General features: G+C 45.8%; 1 protein-coding gene across 1 annotated transcript in view; it reads right to left on the bottom strand.

The window, feature by feature from the left end:
* Positions 1-26,573, bottom strand: part of LOC106597250 (eukaryotic translation initiation factor 3 subunit H-like) — an 89,873-nt gene that overhangs the window by 17,844 nt on the left and 45,456 nt on the right. Inside the window, exons 3-4 of the mRNA XM_082958957.1 lie at positions 18,892-19,059; positions 7,697-7,796 (exon numbers count right to left, since the gene is read on the bottom strand). Coding sequence (XP_082815083.1) covers positions 7,697-7,796; positions 18,892-19,059 — 268 coding nt within the window. The remainder of the gene's footprint in view (positions 1-7,696; positions 7,797-18,891; positions 19,060-26,573) is intronic.

The raw sequence follows: 26,573 nt of genomic DNA, 5'->3' as shown, positions 1-26,573 counted from the left end.
ATTGTCTAGTATAAAGCTGGATCATATAGACAACATAACATAACATAACAGTATTGTCTAGTATAAAGCTGGATCATATAGACAACACAACATAACATAACAGTATTGTCTAGTATAAAGCTGGATCATATAGACAATATAACATAACATAACAGTATTGTCTAGTATAAAGCTGGATCATATAGACAACATAACATAACAGTATTGTCTAGTATAAAGCTGGATCATATAGACAACATAACATAACAGTATTGTCTAGTATAAAGCTGGATCATATAGACAACATAACATAACAGTATTGTCTAGTATAAAGCTGGATCATATAGACAACATAACATAACAGTATTGTCTAGTATAAAGCTGGATCATATAGACAACATAACATAACATAACAGTATTGTCTAGTATAAAGCTGGATCATATAGACAACATAACATAACAGTATTGTCTAGTATAAAGCTGGATCATATAGACAATATAACATAACATAACAGTATTGTCTAGTATAAAGCTGGATCATATAGACAACATAACATAACAGTATTGTCTAGTATAAAGCTGGATCATATAGACAGCATAACATAACATAACAGTATTGTCTAGTATAAAGCTGGATCATATAGACAGCAGTCATGGTAAACTGACAGGCGAGACAACATAACATAACAGTAGTGTCTAGTATAATTCTGTGCAGTCTCTCTTCCTGCCTTTCATTTAAAAGAACAAAAAAACAGCAGCTTATAAAACATCAAATACCGCCACACGGAAGAACCCATCATAGAAAACTGAAGCGCTCCTTTGAAATAATATATTATTCATATTGTGCTCATAATAACGGTGGTGAAATGAGCCTCGCTAGCCTAGCAAATAGAGCTGCTATTGTCCTCCTGGCCTTTCAATCAGCAGCGGATTGAGAGACACTGATGAGGACCCGGTGCATAAAAACAGGTCATTAACATTATCACAAAACAGAAACCTAAAAAGAACATTTCTTATTGGACAAAATGCAGGTAGTCCCTCGTTGTTTCAGCCTGGTTGTTTCAGTCTGGTTTTCTCCCACTTGGTGCCTATAATAAACACGGACCAGCAAAACGAAGGAGAAGCTCAACAATGAACTGGACAGAGAGTCAGATAGAGTCAGTGGCTGAGCAGCCAGACAATAAATCAGCAACTGAACTCAGAGAGGAAATAACTACTAGGTTGATACGTAGGTGGGGGGGGGGGGGGGGGGGGGAGGTATGTGGGTAGGTAGGGTTGGTGGTTAGGTCGGTAGGTAGGTAGGGGTAGGTAGGTAAGTGGGTAGGTAGGGGTAGGTAGGTAAGTGGGTAGGTAGGGGTAGGTAGGTTGGTTGGTTGGTTGGTAGGTAGGTAGGGGTGGGTGGGTAGGTAGGGAGGTAGAGGTAGGCAGGGAAGGGGGGGTAGGGAAGGGGGGTAGGTAGGGTTGGTGGTTAGGTCGGTAGGTAGGTGGGTAAGTAGGGGTAGGTAGGTAAGTGGGTAGGTAGGTAGGGGTAGGTAGGTAGGTGGGTGGGTAAGTAGGTAGGGGTGGGTAGTAGATGTGTGGGTGGGTAGGTAGGTAGGTGTGTAGGGGTAGGGGGGATGGTAGGGGTGGGGGGTAGTAGGTGGGTGGGTAGGGATGGGGGTAGGTAGTAGAGGTCGGCATGGCCGATTAATTAGGGCCGATTTCAAGTTCTCACAACAATCGGTAATCTGCCTTTTTTTACGCCGATTATGGCCGATTACATTGCACTCCACGAGGAGACTGCGTGGCAGGCTGACTACCTGTTACGCGAGTGCAGCAAGGAGCCAATGCTAGCTAGCATTAAACTTATCTTATAAAAAAAACAATCAATCTTCACATAATCACCTGTTAACTACACATGATTGATGATATTACTAGTTTATCTAACGTGTCCTGCGTTGCATATAATAAAAGCATTGCCTGTTAATTTATCATCGAATCACAGCCTACTTTAACTTCGCCAAAACGGGTGATGATTTAACAAAATCGCATTTGCGAAAAAAGCACAATCGTTGCACCAATGTACCTAACCATAAACATCAACGCCTTTCTTAAAATCAATATACAAGTATATTTTTTTTAAACCTGCATATTTAGTTAAAAGAAATTCATGTTAGTAGGCAATATTAACCCGGGAAATTGTGTCACTTCTCTTGTGTTCAGTGCAAGCAGAGTCAGGGTATATGCAGCAGTTTGGGCCGCCTGGCTCGCTGTGAACTGTGTGAAGACCATTTATTCCTAACAAAGACCCTAATTAATTTGCCAGAATTGTACATAATAATGACATAATATTGAAGGTTGTGCAATGTAACAGGAATATTTAGACTTAGGGATGCCACCCGTTAGATAAAATACGGAACGGTTCCGTATTTCCTTGAAAGAATAAATGTTTTGTTTTCGTATTCTACCATATTAATGACCTAAGGCCCGTATTTCTGTGTTTATTATATTATAATTAAGTCTATGATTTGATATTTGATAGAACAGTCTGATTGAGCGGTGGTAGGCAGCAGCAGGCTCGTAAGCATTCATTCAAACAGCACTTTACTGTGTTTGCCAGCAGCTCTTAGCAATGCTTGAAGCACAGCTCTGTTTATGACTTCAAGCCTATCAACTCCTGAGATTAGGCTGCCTAGGAGAACATCCAATAATCAAAAGGTATATGAAATAACAAAATGGTAGAGAGAAAAATAGTCGACGCGTCATAATTCCTATAATAACTACAACCTAGTAATCATAATCGGTCGCACTCTAGTAGGTAGGTAGGAGTGGGTAGGGGTTGGTAGGGGTAGGTAGGAGTGGGTAGGTAAAGGTAAGGGTAGGTTAAGGTAAGGGAAGGTAAAGGTAGGGGTGGGTAGGTAAAGGTAGGGATAGGTAGGTAGGTAGGGGTAGGTAGGTAAAGGGTAGGTAAGGGTAGGTAGGTAGGTAAGGGTAGGTGGGTAAAGGTAAGGGTAGGTAGGTAGGTAGGTATGTAAGGGTAGGTAAAGGAAGGGGTAGGTAGGTAAAGGTAAGGGTAGGTAAAGGTAGGGATTGGTAGGTAGGTAAGGGTAGGGTAGGGGTAGGTAGGGACGTAAGGGAAGGTAAAGGTAGGGATGGTAGGTAGGTAAGGGTAGGTAAAGGTAGGTAGGTAAAGGTAGGGGTAGGTAGGTAAGGGAAGGTAAAGGTAGGTAGGTAAAGGAAGGTAAAGGTAGGTAGGTAAAGGAAGGTAAAGGTAGGTAGGTAAGGGTAGGTAAAGGAAGGTAAAGGTAGGTAGGTAGGTAGGTAAAGGTAGGTAAATGTAGGGGTAGGTAGGTAAGGGTAGGTAGGTAAGGGAAGGTAAAGGTAGGGTAGGTAAGGGTAGGTAAAGGTAAGGTAGGTAAGGGAAGGTAAAGGTAGGTAGGTAGGGTAGGTAGGTAAGGGTAGGTAGGTAAGGGAAGGTAAAGGTAGGGGTGGTAGGTAGGTGAGGGTAGGTAAAGGTAGGGGTAGGTAGGTAGATAAGGGTAGGTAAAGGTAGGGGTAGGTAGGTAGGTAAGGGTAGGTAGGTAGGTAGGTAGGTAAGGGTAGGTAAAGGTAGGGGTAGGTAGGTAGGTAAGGGTAGGTAAAGGTAGGGGTAGGTAGGTAGATAAGGGTAGGTAAAGGTAGGGGTAGGTAGGTAAGGGTAGGTAAAGGTAGGGGTAGGTAGGTAGATAAGGGTAGGTAAAGGTAGGGGTAGGTAGGTAGATAAGGGTAGGTAAAGGTAGGGGTAGGTAGGTAGGTAGGTAAGGGTAGGTAAAGGTAGGGGTAGGTAGGTAGGTAGGTAAGGGTAGGTAAAGGTAGGGGTAGGTAGGTAGGTAGGTAGGTAGGTAGGTAGGTAGGTAGGTAGGTAGGTAAGGGTAGGTAGGGGTAGGTAGGTAGGTAGGTAGGTAGGGTAGGTAAAGGTAGGGGTAGGTAGGTATGTAAGGGTAGGTAAAGGTAGGGAGGTAGGTAGGTGGGTAAAGGTAGGGGTAGGTAGGTAAGGGTAGGTAAAGGTAGGGAGGTAGGTAAGGGTAGGTAAAGGTAGGGGTAGGTAGGTAAAGGTAGGGTAGGTAGGTAGGTAAGGGTAGGTAAAGGTAGGGGTAGGTAGGTAGGTAGATAAGGGTAGGTTAAGGTAGGGGTAGGTAGGTAAGGGTAGGTAAAGGTAGGGGTAGGTAGGTAGGTAAGGGTAGGTAAGGGTAGGGGTAGGTAGGTAGGTAAGGGTAGGTAGGGGAGGGGTAGGTAGGTAGGTAAGGGTAGGTAAAGGTAGGGATAGGTAGGTAGATAAGGGTAGGTAAAGGTAGGGGTAGGTAGGTAGGTAGGTAGGTAAGGGTAGGTAGGTAGGTAGATAAGGGTAGGTAGGTAGATAAAGGTAGGTAAAGGTAAGGGTAGGTAGGTAGGTAGGTAGGGTAGGGGTAGGTAGGTAGGTAAGGGTAGGTAAAGGTAGGGGTAGGTAGGTAGTAAGGGTAGGTAAAGGTAGGGGTAGGTAGGTAGATAAGGGTAGGTAAGGTAGGGGTAGGTAGGTAGGTAGATAAGGGTAGGTAGGTAGGTAAGGGTAGGTAAAGGTAGGGGTAGGTAGGTAAGGGTAGGTAAAGGTAGGGGTAGGTAGGTAGGTAAGGGTAGGTAAAGGTAGGGGTAGGTAGGTAGGTAGGTAGGTAGGTAGGTAGGTAGGTAGGTAAGGGTAGGTAAGGTGGGGGTAGGTAGGTAGGTAAGGGTAGGTAAAGGTAGGGGTAGGTAGGTAGGTAAGGGTAGGTAAAGGTAGGGGTAGGTAGGTAGGTAAGGGTAGGTAAAGGTAGGGGTAGGTAGGTAAGGGTAGGTAGGTAGGAGGTAGGTAGGTAAGGGTAGGTAAGGTAGGGATAGGTAGGTAGTAGGGTAGGTAAAGGTAGGGGTAGGTAGGTAGGTAAGGGTAGGTAAAGGTAGGGGTAGGTAGGTAGGTAAGGGTAGGTAAAGGTAGGGGTAGGTAGGGGTAAGGGTAGGTAAAGGTAGGGGTAGGTAGGTAGGTAAGGGTAGGTAAGAGGTAGGGGTAGGTAGGTAGGTAAGGGTAGGTAGGGTAGGGGTAGGTAGGTAGGTAAGGGTAGGTAAAGGTAGGGATAGGTAGGTAGATAAGGGTAGGTAAAGGTAGGGGTAGGTAGGTAGGTAGGTAAGGGTAGGTAGGTAGATAGGGTAGGTAAGGTAGGTAGGTAGGTAGATAAAGGTAGGTAAAGGTAGGGGTAGGTAGGTAGGTAGGTAGGTAGGGTAGGTAGGTAGGTAGTAGGTAGGTAAGGTAGGTAGGTAGGTAAGGTAGGGGTAGGTAGGTAGTAAGGGTAGGTAAAGGTAGGGGTAGGTAGGTAGATAAGGGTAGGTAAAGGTAGGGGTAGGTAGGTAGGTAAGGGTAGGTAAAGGTAGGGGTAGGTAGGTAGGTAGGTAGGTAGGTAGGTAGGTAGGTAGGTAGGTAGGGTAGGTAAAGGTAGGGGTAGGTAAAGGTAGGGGTAGGTAGGTAGATAAGGGTAGGTAAGGGTAGGGGTAGGTAGGTAGGTAAGGGTAGGTAAGGTAGGGGTAGGTAGGTAGGTAGGGTAGGTAGGTAGGTAAGGGTAGGTAAGGTAGGGGTAGGTAGGTAGGTAAGGGTAGGTAAAGGTAGGGGTAGGTAGGTAGGTAGGTAGGTAGGTAGGTAGGTAAGGGTAGGTAAAGGTAGGGGTAGGTAGGGTAGGGTAGGTAGGTAGGTAAGGGTAGGGGTAGGTAGGTAAGGGTAGGTAAAGGTAGGGGTAGGTAGGTAGGTAAGGGTAGGTAAAGGTAGGGGTAGGTAGGTAGGTAGGTAAGGGTAGGTAAAGGTAGGGGTAGGTAGGTAGGTAGGTAGGTAAGGGTAGGTAAAGGTAGGGGTAGGTAGGTAGGTAGGGTAGGGTAGGTAGGTAGGTAGGTAGGTAGGTAGGTAAGGGTAGGTAAAGGTAGGGGTAGGTAGGTAGGTAAGGGTAGGTAAAGGTAGGTAGGTAGGGTAGGTAGGTAAGGGTAGGTAAAGGTAGGTAGGTAGGTAGGTAAGGGTAGGTAAAGGTAGGGGTAGGTAGGTAGGTAAGGGTAGGTAAAGGTAGGGTAGGTAGGTAGGTAAGGGTAGGTAAAGGTAGGGGTAGGTAGGTAGGTAGGGTAGGTAGGTAGATAAGGGTAGGTAAGGTAGGGGTAGGTAGGTAGGTAGGTAGGGTAGGTAAAGGTAGGGGTAGGTAGGTAGGTAAGGGTAGGTAGGTAGGTAAGGGTAGGTAAAGGTAGGGGTAGGTAGGTAGGTAGGTAGGTAGGTAGGTAGGTAGGTAGGTAGGTAGGAGGTAGGTAGGGTAGGTAAGGGTAGGTAAAGGTAGGGGTAGGTAGGTAGGTAAGGGTAGGTAAAGGTAGGGGTAGGTAGGTAGGTAAGGGTAGGTAAAGGTAGGGGTAGGTAGGTAGGTAGGTAAGGGTAGGTAAAGGTAGGGGTAGGTAGGTAGGTAAGGGTAGGTAAGGTAGGGGTAGGTAGGTAGGTAGGTAGGTAGGTAGGTAGGTAGGTAGGTAAGGGTAGGTAAAGGTAGGGGTAGGTAGGTAGATAAGGGTAGGTAAAGGTAGGGGTAGGTAGGTAGGTAGGTAAGGGTAGGTAAAGGTAGGGGTAGGTAGGTAGATAAGGGTAGGTAAAGGTAGGTAGGTAGGTAGGTAGGTAAGGGTAGGTAAAGGTAGGGGTAGGTAGGTAGGTAAGGGTAGGTAAGGTAGGGGTAGGTAGGTAGGTAAGGGTAGGTAAAGGTAGGGGTAGGTAGGTAGGTAAGGGTAGGTAAAGGTAGGGGTAGGTAGGTAGGTAAGGGTAGGGGTAGGTAGGTAGGTAAGGGTAGGTAGGTAGGTAAGGGTAGGTAAGGGTAGGGGTAGGTAGGTAGATAAGGGTAGGTAAAGGTAGGGGTAGGTAGGTAGGTAAGGGTAGGTAAAGGTAGGGGTAGGTAGGTAGGTAAGGGTAGGTAAAGGTAGGGGTAGGTAGGTAGATAAGGGTAGGTAAAGGTAGGGGTAGGTAGGTAGGTAAGGGTAGGTAAAGGTAGGGGTAGGTAGGTAGGTAAGGGTAGGTAGGTAGGTAGGTAAGGGTAGGTAGGTAGGTAAGGGTAGGTATGAGTATGAACATGAAACTAACTAAAGAATAAGGAGAAATCCAAGCCAAAGCAAACACTTCCTAATATTGACTAAGTGCACCTATTTTAAAATCCAAAAGCAGTTTATTTTCTAGTCAATTTAATAGCAGTCTGTTGGGATTCCATTTTTCATAAACTCAGCTTGTGGGAACTCAGAGCTATTTGAAATGTCTCTCTCTCATTAGGCTTTATTCAGATGCAGTTTAAAATCAATGGCCAGCAGCCTGAGGGTCAAAGCCAGCCAGGCAGCAGATCAACACGGCAGTATAGTTGTTTGACAGCCCCAACACACACTAGTTATAAACCCCAATCATCACATCAGTAAGAGCCTCTGATGAGGCTCTCCCTGCCCATGGGGAAAATAACATCACTGGAATCTATTGAAGGGACTTTCAAAAGCACCGCATTGATGCTGAATTCTTATCAGGAAAGGTGCAGTTGGTATTTCTGCCTTTGTGTGTCTCTCTGTGCGTGTGTCTCTCTGTGCGTGTGTCTCTCTGTGTGTGTGTGTGTGTGTGTGTGTGTGTGTGTGTGTGTGTGTGTGTGTGTGTGTGTGTGTGTGTGTGTGTGTGTGTGTGTGTGTGTGTGTGTGTGTGTGTGTGTGAGCTCACCCCTCTGCTGAGAAGTCCTTCTCCTTGCAGATCTCCATCAGTTTGGGTGTTAACCTGTAAGCCTTCAGGGACAGGGAGCCCTGGGCGGTCTTAATGGGATCTAGTAGGGAGGGAGAGAGGGGCAGGGGGAGAGAGAGCAAATGAGGGAGAGAGGGGCAGGGGGAGAGAGAGCAAACGAGGGAGAGGGGGCAGGGGGGGAGAGAGAGAGAGTGGGCAGGGGGGGGAGAGAGAGAGAGAGGGGGCAGGGGGGGAGAGAGAGAGAAAGAAAGAGAGAGAGCGAGCAAGGGAGAGAAAAAGATGTTAAGATTAAAACAAAGGTCTAACATTCTACTAAGTGGTTCTCTTACAATTTGGGACAACACACCATAAGACCTAACACATACACCATGTATAGAATCTAGAGAGAAACACCATGTATAGAATCTAGAGAGAAACACCATGTATAGAATCTAGAGAGAAACACCATGTATAGAATCTAGAGAGAAACACCATGTATAGAATCTAGAGAGAAACACCATGTATAGAATCTAGAGAGAAACACCATGTATAGAATCTAGAGAGAGGAGAGAAACACCATGTATAGAATCTAGAGAGAAACACCATGTATAGAATCTAGAGAGAGGAGAGAAACACCATGTATAGAATCTAGAGAGAAACACCATGTATAGAATCTAGAGAGAAACACCATGTATAGAATCTAGAGAGAAATCACCATGTATAGAATCTAGAGAGAGGAGAGAAACACCATGTATAGAATCTAGAGAGATGAGAAAAACACCATGTAAAAATGTCAGGATTTTTTTGTTGTTCTTCCTAAACCAGGATTCAGACACGGCTAGGACATCCGGGTTGGCAGAGTGTACCAAAGCAGTGAATAAAACAAACTTAGGGAAGAGGCTTCTGATGTTAACATGCATGAAACCAAGGCTTTTACGGTTACAGAAGTCAGCAAATGAGAGCGCCTGGGGAACGGGAGTGGAGCTAGGCGCTGCAGGGCCTGGATTCACCTCTACGTCACCAGAGGAACAGAGAAGGAAAGGATAAGGGTACGGCTAAAGGCTATAAGAACTTGTCATCTAGTGCATTCGGAACATAGAGCAAAGGTAGCAGGTTTCTGGGCTCGGAAGAATAGATTCAAGGCACAATGTACAGACAAAGGTATGGTAGGATGTGAACACAGTGGAGGTAAAGCTAGGCATTGAGTGACGATGAGAGACGTTTTGTCTCTAGAGATATCATTTAGACCAGGTGAAGTCTCCGCATGTGTGGGAGGTGAAACAATAGCTAAGGCATATTGAGCAGGGCTGGAGGCTCTACAGTGAAATAAGACAATAATCACTAACCAAAACAGCAATGGACAAGGCATATTGACATTAGGGAGAAGCATGCGCAGCCGAGAGATCATAGGGACCAGTGGGTAGCTAGGCGGACTGGGGACACGGCGATTCAGAAAGCTAGCGGGCCGGGGCTAGCAGAAGGGGGACGTCGCGACGGAAGGGTCTGCGGCAGCACCCTCTGGCGGTTACGTCGGCAGACCAGTCGTGATGGATCGGCAGGGCTAGGCAGAAAAAGGTGTAGGCAGTAAAAGGGTCCAGGCCTATTAATAGGTATTGTAGCCCAAGAAATTGGCTGATGGACCTCTTCAGTTAACAGTCTGATATGCTCTAGACAGCTAGCGGGCTGCGGCTAGCAGGCTAGCGGATGGCCCTTCGGGGGAAGTCGCGACGGAGGACATGTAGTCTACACGCCATAGAAATACAATGGAATTTCCACCGCATACTACAATTCCCAGAGTACATTTCACTTCCCAGGGTGCAATGCTCCGCCCAGGGCTGCTGACTGGCTATTGGCTACTGCTAGCAAGCCCAGACAAACATGAAGCAGTCTACATACAGTATATTGCTGTCAGGTTATGAGTGTATTTCACATTACTTTTGGGTTGTGTAATCATATTATAATGCTCACATGTGACGCGAGCCTACCAGACGTGCTAAATGCCTTTTATGTTCGCTTCGAGGCAAGCAACATTGAAGCATGCATGAGAGCATCAGCTGTTCCAGATGACTGTGTGATCACGCTCTCCGTAGCAAGACCTTATTAAACAGGTCAACATTCACAAATCCAAAGAGGCCAGACGGATTACCAGGACGTGTACTCAAAGCATACGCGGACCAACTGGCAAGTGTCTTCACTGACATGTTCAACCTCTCCCTGACCGAGTCTGTAGTACCAACATGTTTCAAGCAGACCACCATAGTCCCTGTGCCCAAGAAAGCGAAGTTAACCTGCCTAAATGACTAGCGCAACATAGCACTCACGTCGGTAGCCACGAAGTGCTTTGAAAGGCTGGTCATGGCTCACATCAACACCAGAATGCCGGAAACTCTAGACCCACTCCTATTCGACTACCGCCCCAACAGATTCACAGATTACGCAATCTCTATTGCACTCCCCACTGCCCTTTCCCACCTGGACAAAAGGAACACCTATGTGAGAATGCTGTTCATTGACTACAGCTCAGCGTTCCAACACCATAGTGCCCTCAAAGCTCATCACTAAGCTAAGGACCCTGGGACTAAACACCTCCCTCTGCAACTGGATCCTGGACTTCCTGACGGGCCACCCCCAGGTGGTAACGGTAGGTAATAACACATCTCAACAACATATCTGCCACGCTGATCCTCAACACTGGGGTCCCTCAGGGGTGCGTGCTTAGTCCCCTCCTGTACTCCCTGTTCACCCACGACTGCACGGCCGTGCACGACTCCAACACCATCATTCAATTTGTTGACGACACAACAGTGGTAGGTCTGATTACCGACAACGATGGGACCGCCTCGAGGGAGGAGGTCAGAGACCTGGCAGTATGGGCCAGGACAACAACCTCTCCCTCAACGTGAGTAAGACAAAAGGAGCTGACCGTGGAAAACAGGAAACGGAGGGCCGAACAGGCCCCCATTCATATCAAAGGGGCTGAAGTGGAGCGGGTCGAGAGTTTCAAGTTCCTTGGTGTCCACATCACCAACCAACTATCATGGTCCAAACACATCAAGACAGTCGTGAAGAAGGCACGACAACACCATTTTCCACCTCGGGAGACTGAAAAGATTTGACAAGGGTCCCCAGATCCTCAAAAGGTTCTACAGCTGCACCATCCAGAGCATCCTGACCGGTTGCACCACCGCCTGGTATGGCAACTGCTCGGCATCTGACCATAAGGCACGACAGAGGGTAGTGCGAAGGGCCCAGTACATCATGGGGCCAAGCTTCCTGCCATCAAGGACCTATATAATAGGCTGTGTCGCTGTTTATTATCTATGCATAGTCACCTGTACCCCCGCACATTGACTCTGTACCGGTACCCCCCTGTATATAGCCTCCACATTGACTCTGTACCGGTGCCCCCCTGTATATAGCCTCCACATTGACTCTGTACCGGTACCCCCTGTATATAGCCTCCACATTGACTCTGTACCGGTACCCCCTGTATATAGCCTCCACATTGACTCTGTACCGGTACCCCCTGTGTATAACCTCCACATTGACTCTGTACCGGTACCCCTTGTATATAGCCTCCACATTGACTCTGTACCGTAACACCCTGTATATAGCCTCCACATTGACTCTGTACCGGTACCCCCTGTATATAGCCTCCACATTGACTCTGTACCGTAATACCCTGTATATAGCCTCTTTATTGTTATGTAAATGTCGTGTTACTTTTTGATTTGATTTAATTATTTTCACTTCCGTTAACTTAGTAAATTTTGTCTTAACTCTATTTCTTGACCAGCAACTGCATCGTTGGTTAAGGGCTTGTAAGTGAGCATTTCTCTGTAAGGTCTACTACACCTGTTGTCTTCAGCATTTCTCTGTAAGGTCTACTACACCTGTTGTATTCAGCATTTCACTGTAAGGTCTACTACACCTGTTGTATTCAGCATTTCACTGTAAGGTCTACTACACCTGTTGTATTCAGCATTTCACTGTAAGGTCTACTACACCTGTTGTATTCAGCATTTCACTGTAAGGTCTACTACACCTGTTGTATTCAGCATTTCACTGTAAGGTCTACTACACCTGTTGTATTCAGCATTTCACTGTAAGGTCTACTACACCTGTTGTATTCAGCATTTCACTGTGAGGTCTACTACACCTGTTGTATTCAGCATTTCACTGTAAGGTCTACTACACCTGTTGTATTCAGCATTTCACTGTAAGGTCTACTACACCTGTTGTATTCCAGCATTTCACTGTGAGGTCTACTTCACCTGTTGTATTCAGCATTTCACTGTAAGGTCTACTACACCTGTTGTATTCAGCATTTCACTGTAAGGTCTACTACACCTGTTGTATCAGCTTTCACTGTGAGGTCTACTACACCTGTTGTATTCAGCATTTCACTGTAAGGTCTACTACACCTGTTGTATTCAGCATTTCACTGTGAGGTCTACTACACCTGTTGTATTCAGCATTTCACTGTGAGGTCTACTACACCTGTTGTATTCAGCATTTCACTGTAAGGTCTACTACACCTGTTGTATTCAGCATTTCACTGTGAGGTCTACTACACCTGTTGTATTCAGCATTTCACTGTGAGGTCTACTACACCTGTTGTATTCAGCATTTCACTGTAAGGTCTACTACACCTGTTGTATTCAGCATTTCACTGTAAGGTCTACTACACCTGTTGTATTCAGCATTTCACTGTAAGGTCTACTACACCTGTTGTATTCAGCATTTCACTGTGAGGTCTACTACACCTGTTGTATTCAGCATTTCACTGTGAGGTCTACTACACCTGTTGTATTCAGCATTTCACTGTGAGGTCTACTACACCTGTTGTATTCAGCATTTCACTGTGAGGTCTACTACACCTGTTGTATTCAGCATTTCACTGTAAGGTCTACTACACCTGTTGTATTCAGCATTTCACTGTGAGGTCTACTACACCTGTTGTATTCAGCATTTCACTGTAAGGTCTACTACACCTGCTGTATTCAGCATTTCACTGTGAGGTCTACTACACCTGTTGTATTCAGCATTTCACTGTGAGGTCTACTACACCTGTTGTATTCAGCATTTCACTGTAAGGTCTACTACACCTGTTGTATTCAGCATTTCACTGTAAGGTCTACTACACCTGTTGTATTCAGCATTTCACTGTAAGGTCTACTACACCTGTTGTATTCAGCATTTCACTGTGAGGTCTACTACACCTGTTGTATTCAGCATTTCACTGTGAGGTCTACTACACCTGTTGTATTCAGCATTTCACTGTAAGGTCTACTACACCTGTTGTATTCAGCATTTCACTGTAAGGTCTACTACACCTGTTGTATTCAGCATTTCACTGTAAGGTCTACTACACCTGTTGTATTCAGCATTTCACTGTAAGGTCTACTACACCTGTTGTATTCAGCATTTCACTGTGAGGTCTACTACACCTGTTGTATTCATCACGTGACTAATAACATTTGATTTAATGAATGTTAAGCTGAATATCTGTTCCATTGTCACCTAAAAACAAATCTAATTTAGTAGAATAACAATAATGTTACAATGGAAATATCACGTGTAAAATACCTAATCCTCCCTTGCACTGCTTTGGTTCACCTTCTTAGCGTCGTTGTGTCGGTGGGCCGGACCCTCATCTGCTCTGAAAGCAAAGTATTCCCCTAGTTGGCATCTGGAACCAGTTATACCAGCTGGAGTTATGATGTTTGAGTTGGAAGAAGCCATGCTGTGGGAATTATCCATTCTAGCTTGCACAAGCAGCCTGGCTAGCTCACTACTGCCCCCTAGAGAACATTCAGACAAATGACCAGACGGACTCGATCCTCTCAATCCTTACATGATATGAGACACATTTGACAGAAGTACCGAATGTAACAAAAACAATTCTAATACCGAACCGTTTTTTCATGTTTCAGTATCGGAAGAAGTACCCAAGTTTCAGTATACCGTGCAACACTACTGACAAGTAAACAGAAACATTATTTGTTTACTTCACCGATGGGAAAGATTAAAGTCGACTTTGATTCCTACACGTCAATGAACCCAGTTTGAGTCATACATGTTAATGAACAAGGTGTTTAAAAAGCCATTTTCCCCTCACTACTTCTTCTCTGTGTTATAAAAAGCCATTTCCCCTCACTACTCCCTCTCTGTGTTATAAAAAGCCATTTCCCCTCACTACTTCCTCTCTGTGTTATAAAAAGCCATTTCCCCTCACTACTTCCTCTCTGTGTTATAAAAAGCCATTTCCCCTCACTACTTCTTCTCTGTGTTATAAAAAGCCATTTCCCCTCACTACTTCCTCTCTGTGTTATAAAAAGCCATTTCCCCTCACTACTTCCTCTCTGTGTTATAAAAAGCCATTTCCCCTCACTACTTCCTCTCTGTGTTATAAAAAGCCATTTCCCCTCACTACTTCCTCTGTGTTATAAAAAGCCATTTCCCCTCACTACTTCCTCTGTGTTATAAAAAGCCATTTCCCCTCACTACTTCCTCTCTGTGTTATAAAAAGCCATTTCCCCTCACTACTTCCTCTGTGTTATAAAAAGCCATTTCCCCTCACTACTTCCTCTCTGTGTTATAAAAAGCCATTTCCCCTCACTACTTCCTCTCTGTGTTATAAAAAGCCATTTCCCCTCACTACTTCCTCTCTGTTATAAAAAGCCATTTCCCCTCACTACTTCCTCTCTGTTATAAAAAGCCATTTCCCCTCACTACTTCCTCTCTGTTATAAAAAGCCATTTCCCCTCACTACTTCCTCTCTAACTGTGATAATGGAGATTGCTCTGAGGCGCTTTGATCCATTTAGAGCTGTTTGCATCCCAGATGGCACCCCGTTCCCTATACAGATGGCACCCCGTTCCCGGTACAGATGGCACCCCGTTCCCGGTACAGATGGCACCCCGTTCCCGGTACAGATGGCACCCCGTTCCCGGTACAGATGGCACCCCGTTCCCGGTACAGATGGCACCCCGTTCCCGGTACAGATGGCACCCCGTTCCCGGTACAGATGGCACCCTATTCCCTATATGGATGGCACCCTATTCCCGATATAGATGGCACCCTATTCCCTATATAATTGGCACCCTATTCCCTATATAGATGGCACCCTATATATTTGGCACCCTATTCCCTATATAGATGGCACACTATTCCCTATATAGATGGCACACTATTCCCTATATAGATGGCACCCTATTCCCTATATAGATGGCACCCTATATAGATGTCACACTATACCCTATATAGATGGCACCCTATACCCTATATAGATGGCACCCTATATAGATGGCACCCTATTCCCTATATAGATGGCACACTATTCCCTATATAGATGGCACCCTATTCCCTATATAGATGGCACCCTATTCCCTATATAGATGGCACCCTATTCCCTATATAGATGGCACCCTATATAGATGTCACACTATTCCCTATATAGATGGCACCCTATTCCCTATATAGATGGCACCCTATTCCCTATATAGATGGCACCCTATATAAATGGCACCCTATTCCCTATATAGATGGCATCCTATATAAATGGCACCTTATTCCCTATAAAGATGGCCCACTACTTTTGACCAGAGAGCCCTATATAGGGAATAGGGTGGCATTTGGAATGAATCCTAGGTATTCACTTCATTATTGATATCCAACGGATTAACAGTGGTCCCTCATTAAACATGCAGAAGACTGAGTGAGTTATGAACTGCTGGTCTTCCTGACACACAGTCAGGGAACATCAGTCTCCTCTGTCATGTTCAAGTGTTCAACTGTTAAACTGAGGAACATGTCCCCACAGAGCGCTGGTAACTAAAAGAGTAGTGTACTACTGTAGAGGGAATAGGGTAACCATTTGGGACAGAGGTCACCCTGAAGATGTCTGAGAACAGGGGGACTAATGGAGGAAAACCTGTCAGAGCAATAGCATGAGGATGTAATCAAATCAAATGTATTTATAAAGCCCTTCTTACATCAGTTGATGTCTCAAAGTGCTGTACAGAAACCCAGCCTAAAACCCCCAAACAGCAAGCAATGCAGGTGTAGAAGCACAGTGGCTAGGAAAAACTCCCTAGAAAGGCCAAAACCTAGGAAGAAACCTAGAGAGGAACCAGGCTATGAGGGGTGGCTAGGAAAAACTCCCTAGAAAGGCCAAAACCTTAGGAAGAAACCTAGAGAGGAACCAGGCTATGAGGGGTGGCCAGTCCTCTTCTGGCTGTGCCGGGTGGAGATTATAACAGAACATGGTCAAGATGTTCAAGTCTTTATCATATTCAGACCATCATGAAGACTTCCTGAAACACAGCTACTGACAGAACAGCAGAGGACATGACCTGGGTCATGTGATCAATCAAACCTAATTTATGTACAGCGCCTTCAGGAAGTATTCACATCCATTTCTGATTTTTTACACATTTTGTTGTGGTACAGCTTGATTTTAAAATTGATCAAATTTAGATATATATTTATTTTATTTTTTTTAACCCATAATGTCAACGTGGAATTATGTTTTCTACACATTTTGCATGGGGCAGATTTTTTTCTCTCTCCCTGTTTTAAAGCTAATTTCCTGCAATTCTACAAATTCTTCCATGTCTTGTGTGTGTTTATATGATACCATGGGTCGAAGCCCAACGGAGTAACAATAAAATACCTACTCATTCCAGGGTTTCTTTATTTTTTACTATTTTCTATATTGTACAATAACAGTGAAGACATCAAAACTATTAAATAACACATAGAATCATGTGTTAAACAAATACAAATATATTTTATATTTGAGATTCTTCAAAGTAGCCACCATTTGCCTTGATGACAGCTTTGCACACTCGTGGCATTCTCTCAACCAGCTTCATGAGGTAATGCATTTCAATTAACAGGTGTGCCTTGTTAAAAGTTAATCTGAGTAATTTCTTTCCGTCTTAATGAGTTTGAGACAATCAGTTGTGTTGTGACAGGGTAGAGGTGGTATATAGAAGATGGCCCTATTTGGTAACAGACCAAGCCCATATTACGGCAAGAACAGCTCAAATAGGCAAAGATAAACGACACTCCATCATTACTTTAAGACATGAAGATCAGTCAATCCGGAAAATGTCAACAACTTTGATAGTTTCTTCAAGTGCAGTCGCAAAAACCATCAAGCACTATAATGAAACTGGCTCTCATGAGGACCGCCAGAGGAAAGGAAGACCCAGAGTTACCTCTGCTGCAGAGGATCAGTTCATTAGAGTTAACTGCACCTCAGATTGCAGCCCAAATAAATGCTTCACAGAGTTCACGTAACAGACACATCTCAACATCAACTGTTCAGAGGAGACTCGTGAATCAGGCCTTCATGGTCGAATTTCTGCCAAAAAAAAACACTACTATTTTTGGTCTCCCGAGTGGCACAGCGGTCTAAAGCACTGCATCTCAGGGCTAGAGGCGTCACTACAGACCCTGGTTCGATCCTGGGCTTTATCACAACCGGCCGTGATCAGGAATCCCATGGGCTGCGCCACTTGGCCCAGGGTTGTCCGGGTTAGGCCGTCATTGTAAAATTAGAATTTGTTCGTAACTGATTTGCCTGGTTATTTTTAAAGGACACCAATAAGAAGAAGAGACTTGCTTGGGCCAACAAACATGAGCAATGGACATTCGACTGGTGGAAATCTGTCCTTCGGTCCAATGAGTCCAAATTTGAGAATTTTGGTTTTAACCGCAGTGTCTTTGTGAGACGCAGAGTAGGTGAACGGATGATCTAAGCATGTGTGGTTCCCACCGTGAAGCATGGAGGAGGAGGTGTGATGGTGTGGGAATGCTTTGCTGGTGACACAGTCTGTGATGAATTTAGAATTCAAGGCACACTTAACCAGCATGACTACCACAGCATTCTGCAGCGATACGCCATCCCATCTGGTTTGGGCTTAGTGGGACTATCTTTTGTTTTTCAACAGGACAATGACCCAACACACCTCCAGGCTATGTAAGGGCTATTTGACCAAGAAGGAGAGTGATTGAGTGCTGCATCAGATGACCTGGCTTCCACAATCACCCGACCTCAACCCAATTGAGATGGTTTTGGATGAGTTGGATCGCAGAGTGAAGGAAAAGCAGCCAACAAGTGCTCAGCATATGTAGGAACTCCTTCAAGACTGTTGGAAAAGCATTCCAGGTGAAGCTGGTTGAGAGAATGCCAAGCATGTGCAAAGCTGTCATCAAGACAAAGGGTGGCTACTTTGGAGAATCTCAAATATACTTTGATTTGTTGAACACTTTTTTTTGGTTACAACATGATTCCATGTGTTATTTCATAGTTTTGATGTCTTCACTATTATTCTGCAAAGTAGAAAATAGTAAAAATAAAGAAAAACCCTTGAATGAGTAGGCGTGTCAAAACTTTTGACTGGTACTGTATATTTCTTTTAAACTTTTTTCGGGACTTGCGGTCCGCATTGACCCGGTTCTGGGTCTGGGTCCTCCAGTTGAGTATGTCGGGACTAGGGAGTTTTTTTTAGGGTAAAAAGAACCGTAATGAAGCTAATCACAGGTAACATCCTAGAGGAAAACCTGGTTTAGTCTGCTTTCCGACAGACACTGGGAGATGAATTCACCTTCCAATAACCTAAAACACAAAGCCAAATATAGACTGGAGTTGCTTACAAAGACATTTCATCTTTCTTCCAAATTTGGCAGAAATATTTTATGTCGATCATTGACAAAAAAAAGAATACAATTAAATACATTTTAATCCCACTTTGTAACAACAAAATGTGGAAAAAGTCAGAAGGGGTGTGAATACCTTCTCAAGGCACTGTAGGAGACATGATACTAGGACCAGGGCCTGAGAAAACCCTGTCAAAAACGGTCCGTCTAAAAGTGGTTTTTGTACCAATGAAAGCTTGAGTATATTACTAACCCTGACCCTATTTAGAGAGTGGACATCATCTGGACACGTCACTCTCTGTTCTCAGAATTAAAACATCCATACACTTATTAGAAAGAGGAGATTACATTCATTTGTTTCTGTGCGCGTGTGTGTGTGTGGTGTGTGTGTGGTGTGAGGTGTGAGGTGTGTGGTGTGTGTGTGGTGTGTGTGAGGTGTGCGTGAGGTGTGCGTGTGCGTGCGGTTTGTGATGTGTGTGGTGTGTGTGTGTGTGTGTGTGTGTGTGTGTGTCAGACGGATTACTTACCGTAGATGAGAACAACAGACTCCTCGATGGCGTGCTGGTAACTGAACTGAGAGTCCAGCAGGGCCCGGCTGACAAATGATCCATAATAGGTGGACTGGTACCAGCCCACATGAAGATGGTCAATGTTGACATGACGAAGAGATCGCATCATCTCCATCTGATACTGGACTAGAGAGAGGAGAGGTGGAGGAGAGAAGAGGAGGTGGAGAGAGAGAGGAGAGGTGGAGGAGAGAAGAGGAGGTGGAGAGAGAGAGGGAGGGTGGGGGGGAGAGGGAGGGTGGAGGAGAGAAGGGGAGGTGGAGAGAGAGAGGGAGGGTGGGGGGGAGAGGGAGGGTGGAGAGAGAGGGAGGGTGGAGAGAGAGAGGGAGGGTGGAGGAGAGAAGGGGAGGTGGAGGAGAGAAGGGGAGGTGGAGAGAGAGAGAGGGAGGGTGGGGGGGAGAGGGAGGGTGGAGGAGAGAAGAGGAGGTGGAGAGAGAGAGGGAGGGTGGAGGAGAGAAGGGGAGGTGTAGAGAGAGAGGGTGGGGGGGAGAGGGGAGGTGGAAAGAGAGAGGGTGGGGGGAGAAGGGGAGGTGGAGAGAGAGAGAGAGAGAGAGAGAGAGGGTGGGGGGGAGAAGGGGAGGTGGAGAGAGAGAGAGAGAGAGAGAGGGTGGGGGAGAAGGGGAGGTGGAGAGAGAGAGAGGACAGACAGAAAGACAGAGGGGGGAGAGAGGGAGAGGGGATGGACAGAGAGATGGAGGAGAGAGAGGGGATAGACAGAGACAGATGGAGGAGAGGATGGACAGAGAGAGAGAGAGAAATGGACAGAGAGAGGATGGGCAGAGAGAGGGAGAGAGGATGGACAGAGAGAGAGAGAGGATGGACAGAGAGAGAGAGAGAGAGAGAGAGAGAGAGAGAGAGAGAGAGAGAGAGAGAGAGAGGATGGACAGAAAGAGGGAGGAGACATTTTTACTTTTTCCATTCATCAGGTGGGTTATAAATACATGACAGCAGACTGAATCAACCATCTCTCTCTGCTGGGGAATCAGCCATATTCCTCACCGCTGGTCCCCTGACCTCCCACTGACAGACAGAATAGAGTAGAGGAAGACTGGAGACAGACAGCACCGGGAGGTTAACTAGGACAGACAGCACATTTACACATCACTCCGAGTGTGACTGTTTGTGTGTGTACCATCCCAGTCAATCACAGGACGCAGCCAGAGACAGACACACACCAGTCTGGCTATTGACAGACAGGATTCATCCGAGTCTCATTGGCCAGCTGTGGCCTCTAAACCCCCTACTTACCCCCAAACACTTATTCTGGACCCCCAACCACTCAGAACATCTATCCCCAAACCAGACAAACATTTCTAAAAACCTGTTTTCTCTTTGCATTATGGGGTATTGGTGATGTCATTATGGGGTATTGTGATGTCATTATGGGGTATTGTGATGTCATTATGGGGTATTGTGATGTCATTATGGGGTATTGTGATGTCATTATGGGGTATTGGTGATGTCATTATGGGGTATTGTGATGTCATTATGGGGTATTGGTGATGTCATTATGGGGTATTGTGATGTCATTATGGGGTATTGGTGATGTCATTATGGGGTATTGTGATGTCATTATGGGGTATTGTGATGTCATTATGGGGTATTGTGATGTCATTATGGGGTATTGTGATGTCATTATGGGGTATTGTGATGTGTATTGTGATGTCATTATGGGGTATTGTGATGTCATTATGGGGTATTGTGATGTCATTATGGGGTATTGTGATGTCATTATGGGGTATTGTGTGTAGATTGAGATTTTATTTATTTATTTAACCCATTTTAGAATAAGGCTGTAACGTAACAAAACGTTGAAAAAGTCAAGGGGTCTGAATACTTTCCCGAATGCACTGTATGTTTCCCCGTCACTTCTACTTAGAAGACTAGCAAGTTAAACTAAGGGGTCGCGCGTTAATGCAGAATTCTGCAGAAATATTTCAGAAAACGCAGATGTAAAATGCTCGGCATCAGACTGATGTTGCACTTCTCCACTCGGATGAGAATTGACAAACGAGCATTTTAAAAATCAGCAGAGGCTCTTGACTGATGTATAGCTACTGTTCTCAGTCCAGCCTACCTTTTAGCTAAAAACGCAAGATTAACATCAGGAAATGTAGCCGGCTACATTCTTTCTATGATAAACATTAGAAATATGATGGATACGCATCGTTTTTACACAAAACAAAATACTATTTTTCATTATAAGCTCATTTACCTCTGTGGCTGACAAACAGCGGTGCACTTCTGTTGTCATCTGATAAAAAATGAATTTATTTCCTGATGAATGTGTTGCACTAATGGATTATTCTGAAGGAAAACTACAGTCGCACGCCCCTGATTATTCTTCTGAGGCAATAAAAAATATATACTTGACTTTTAATATAAAAATGTGACGGTAGTGAAACACTCCCGCGTGGATATTTCCAAACAGCCCTGTATATCACCCAGGACTAGATACTGGTTACAGTCAACGAAGAGTTAATGGGTAGGTCTCACACACACACACACACACACACACACACACACACACACACACACACACACACACACACACACACACACACACACACACACACACACACACACACACACACACACACACACACACACACACACACACACACACACACACACACACGTGGAGAGATGTTGCCACAAGAAAAGGTCAACCAGTGAAGAACAATCACCATTGTAAATACAACCCATATTAATGTTTATTTATTTTTCCTTTTGTACTTTAACTATTTGCACATCGTTACAACACTGTATATAGACATAATATAACATTTGTAATGTCTTTATTGTTTTGAAACTTCTGTATGTTAAATGTTTACTGTTCATTTTTTATTGTTTATTTCACTTTTGTTTATTATCTACTTCACTTGCTTTGGCGATGTTAACAATATGTTTCCCCTGGTAATAAAACCCTTAGATTGAAATTGAGAGAAAGACACACAAAGAGAGAAAGAGAGGTGACATTAAGGTGACAAAGACATATCATCATTCCTTCCTTGACGATGAGACCTTGAGCTTTTTAAAAGACATTGTGATTCCCTTTCAAGAGGAATAACTCAACAGTAAAGAACATTTGTATTAGGCTCTCTACATACTGGACACCCTCAAAGGAGCTGGTTTCAGTGACTGGCTGCTCTGGCCTTAGCAACAGTTAAACTGATGGGAGGAGGACTGGGGTTTCAGTGACTGGCTGCTCTGGCCTTAGCAACAGTTAAACTGATGGGAGGAGGACTGGGGTTTCAGTGACTGGCTGCTCTGGCCTTAGCAACAGTTAAACTGATGGGAGGAGGACTGGGGTTTCAGTGACTGGCTGCTCTGGCCTTAGCAACAGTTAAACTGATGGGAGGAGGACTGGGGATTCAGTGACTGGCTGCTCTGGCCTTAGCAACAGTTAAACTGATGGGAGGAGGACTGGGGATTCAGTGACTGGCTGCTCTGGCCTTAGCAACAGTTAAACTGATGGGAGGAGGACTGGGGTTTCAGTGACTGGCTGCTCTGGCCTTAGCAACAGTTAAACTGATGGGAGGAGGACTGGGGTTTCAGTGACTGGCTGCTCTGGCCTTAGCAACAGTTTAACTGATGGGAGGAGGACTGGGGGAAACATAAATAGATGGAGGAGAGAGACAAGAAGAGGGAGGAGGGGGAGGAGTGGAAGAAGGAGGAAGAGGAGAGGGAGCTAGGCTACATGAGGGAGACAGAGGGGAGGAGGAGGATGAGGAGGAAACACAGGAGAGGGAGCTAGACAGAGGGGAGGGAGGAGGAGGATGATGAGGAAGAACAGGAGAGGGAGCTAGACAGAGGGGAGGAGGAGGATGAGGAGAGGGAGACAAGAGAGGAAAGGAGGGAAGGGAGGAGGAAGAGGAGAGGGAGAGAGAGGAGGAGTAGGAGGAACAGGAGAGGGAGACAGAGAGGAGGAGGAGGAGGGACAGGAGAGGGAGACAGAGAGGAGGAGGAGGAGGGACAGGAGAGGGAGACAGAGAGGAGGAGGAGGAGGAGGAGGAACAGGAGAGGGAGACAGAGAGGAGGAGGAGGAGGAGGAGGAACAGGAGAGGGAGACAGAGAGGAGGAGGAGGAGGAGGAACAGGAGAGGGAGACAGAGAGGAGGAGGAGGAGAGGGAGACAGAGAGGAGGAGGAGGAGGGACAGGAGAGGGAGACAGAGAGGAGGAGGAGGAGGGACAGGAGAGGGAGACAGAGAGGAGGAGGAGGAGGAGGAGGAACAGGAGAGGGAGACAGAGAGGAGGAGGAGGAGGAGGAGGAGGAACAGGAGAGGGAGACAGAGAGGAGGAGGAGAGAGGAGGAGGAGGAGGAGGAACAGGAGAGGGAGACAGAGAGGAGGAGGAGGAGGAACAGGAGAGGGAGACAGAGAGGAGGAGGAGGAACAGGAGAGGGAGACAGAGAGGAGGAGGAGGAGGAACAGGAGAAGGAGACAGAGAGGAGGAGGAGGAGGAACAGGAGAGGGAGACAGAGAGGAGGAGGAGGAGGGACAGGAGAGGGAGACAGAGAGGAGGAGGAGTGATTCAGACTGAAGTTGAGAACCCATGACTACAGGCTGGCTTAAAGCAGATTATGGGACAGATAATAGAACACATTTAGGAGAGGTGCTGGCCTTGGCGCCCACCCACCCAACGCTAGCCTCCGTCACACAGCCCCAGGCCCTGGCAGAACCAGGCCATTGTTAAGGCAGACAAAGCAGCAGCCAGCCAGACAGTGTCTCATCCTGGCAGTTCAACAAGGACAGCAGCGCAACTATGGACCCAAAGCCTTAGAGAGACAGAACCAGGTTAAATACCAGGGAGGATCTCTCAGCCTTACAGACAGAACCAGGTTAAATACCAGGGAGGATCTCTCAGCCTTACAGCAATACAGACAGAACCAGGTTAAATACCAGGGAGGATCTCTCAGCCTTACAGACAGAACCAGGTTAAATACCAGGGAGGATCTCTCAGCCTTACAGCAATACAGACAGAACCAGGTTAAATACCAGGGAGGATCTCTCAGCCGTACAGCAATACAGACAGAACCAGGTTAAATACCAGGGAGGATCTCTCAGCCTTACAGCAATACAGACAGAACCAGGTTAAATACCAGGGAGGATCTCTCAGCCTTACAGCAATACAGACAGAACCAGGTTAAATACCAGGGAGGATCTCTCAGCCTTACAGCAATACAGACAGAACCAGGTTAAATACCAGGGAGGATCTCTCAGCCTTACAGCAATACAGACAGAACCAGGTTAAATACCAGGGAGGATCTCTCAGCCTTACAGCAATACAGACAGAACCAGGTTAAATACCAGGGAGGATCTCTCAGCCTTACAGCAATACAGACAGAACCAGGTTAAATACCAGGGAGGATCTCTCAGCCTTACAGACAGAACCAGGTTAAATACCAGGGAGGATCTCTCAGCCTTACAGACAGAACCAGGTTAAATACCAGGGAGGATCTCTCAGCCTTACAGTAATACAGACAGAACCAGGTTAAATACCAGGGAGGATCTCTCAGCCTTACAGACAGAACCAGGTTAAATACCAGGGAGGATCTCTCAGCCTTACAGACAGAACCAGGTTAAATACCAGGGAGGATCTCTCAGCCTTACAGACAGAACCAGGTTAAATACCAGGGAGGATCTCTCAGCCTTACAGACAGAACCAGGTTAAATACCAGGGAGGATCTCTCAGCCTTACAGACAGAACCAGGTTAAATACCAGGGAGGATCTCTCAGCCTTACAGACAGAACCAGGTTAAATACCAGGGAGGATCTCTCAGCCTTACAGCAATACAGACAGAACCAGGTTAAATACCAGGGAGGATCTCTCAGCCTTACAGACAGAACCAGGTTAAATACCAGGGAGGATCTCTCAGCCTTACAGCAATACAGACAGAACCAGGTTAAATATCAGGGAGGATCGCTCAGCCTTACAGACAGAACCAGGTTAAATATCAGGGAGGATCTCTCAGCCTTACAGACAGAACCAGGTTAAATACCAGGGAGGATCTCTCAGCCTTACAGACAGAACCAGGTTAAATACCAGGGAGGATCTCTCAGCCTTAAAATAATACAGACAGAACCAGGTTAAATACCAGGGAGGATCTCTCAGCCTTACAGACAGAACCAGGTTAAATACCAGGGAGGATCTCTCAGCCTTACAGCAATACAGACAGAACCAGGTTAAATACCAGGGAGGATCGCTCAGCCTTACAGCAATACAGACAGAACCAGGTTAAATACCAGGGAGGATCTCTCAGCCTTACAGACAGAACCAGGTTAAATACCAGGGAGGATCTCTCAGCCTTACAGACAGAACCAGGTTAAATACCAGGGAGGATCTCTCAGCCTTACAGACAGAACCAGGTTAAATACCAGGGAGGATCTCTCAGCCTTACAGCAATACAGACAGAACCAGGTTAAATACCAGGGAGGATCTCTCAGCCTTACAGCAATACAGACAGAACCAGGTTAAATACCAGGGAGGATCTCTCAGCCTTACAGCAATACAGACAGAACCAGGTTAAATACCAGGGAGGATCTCTCAGCCTTACAGCAATACAGACAGAACCAGGTTAAATACCAGGGAGGATCTCTCAGCCTTACAGACAGAACCAGGTTAAATACCAGGGAGGATCTCTCAGCCTTACAGCAATACAGACAGAACCAGGTTAAATATCAGGGAGGATCGCTCAGCCTTACAGACAGAACCAGGTTAAATATCAGGGAGGATCTCTCAGCCTTACAGACAGAACCAGGTTAAATACCAGGGAGGATCTCTCAGCCTTACAGACAGAACCAGGTTAAATACCAGGGAGGATCTCTCAGCCTTACAGTAATACAGACAGAACCAGGTTAAATACCAGGGAGGATCTCTCAGCCTTACAGACAGAACCAGGTTAAATACCAGGGAGGATCTCTCAGCCTTACAGCAATACAGACAGAACCAGGTTAAATACCAGGGAGGATCGCTCAGCCTTACAGCAATACAGACAGAACCAGGTTAAATACCAGGGAGGATCTCTCAGCCTTACAGACAGAACCAGGTTAAATACCAGGGAGGATCTCTCAGCCTTACAGACAGAACCAGGTTAAATACCAGGGAGGATCTCTCAGCCTTACAGACAGAACCAGGTTAAATACCAGGGAGGATCTCTCAGCCTTACAGCAATACAGACAGAACCAGGTTAAATACCAGGGAGGATCTCTCAGCCTTACAGCAATACAGACAGAACCAGGTTAAATACCAGGGAGGATCTCTCAGCCTTACAGACAGAACCAGGTTAAATACCAGGGAGGATCTCTCAGCCTTACAGCAATACAGACAGAACCAGGTTAAATACCAGGGAGGATCTCTCAGCCTTACAGCAATACAGACAGAACCAGGTTAAATACCAGGGAGGATCTCTCAGCCTTACAGCAATACAGACAGAACCAGGTTAAATACCAGGGAGGATCTCTCAGCCTTACAGCAATACAGACAGAACCAGGTTAAATACCAGGGAGGATCTCTCAGCCTTACAGACAGAACCAGGTTAAATACCAGGGAGGATCTCTCAGCCTTACAGACAGAACCAGGTTAAATACCAGGGAGGATCTCTAAGGGAGCATTTTCACCGAGAAATTCCAATGGTGTTCTAC

This window comes from Salmo salar, chromosome 02 (genome assembly GCF_965601325.2).
Source record: "Salmo salar chromosome 02, fSalSal1, whole genome shotgun sequence".
Lineage (NCBI taxonomy): Eukaryota > Metazoa > Chordata > Actinopteri > Salmoniformes > Salmonidae > Salmo > Salmo salar.
Note: the sequence above shows the minus strand (reverse complement) of the source record. Positions and strands in the feature narration are given on the sequence as shown.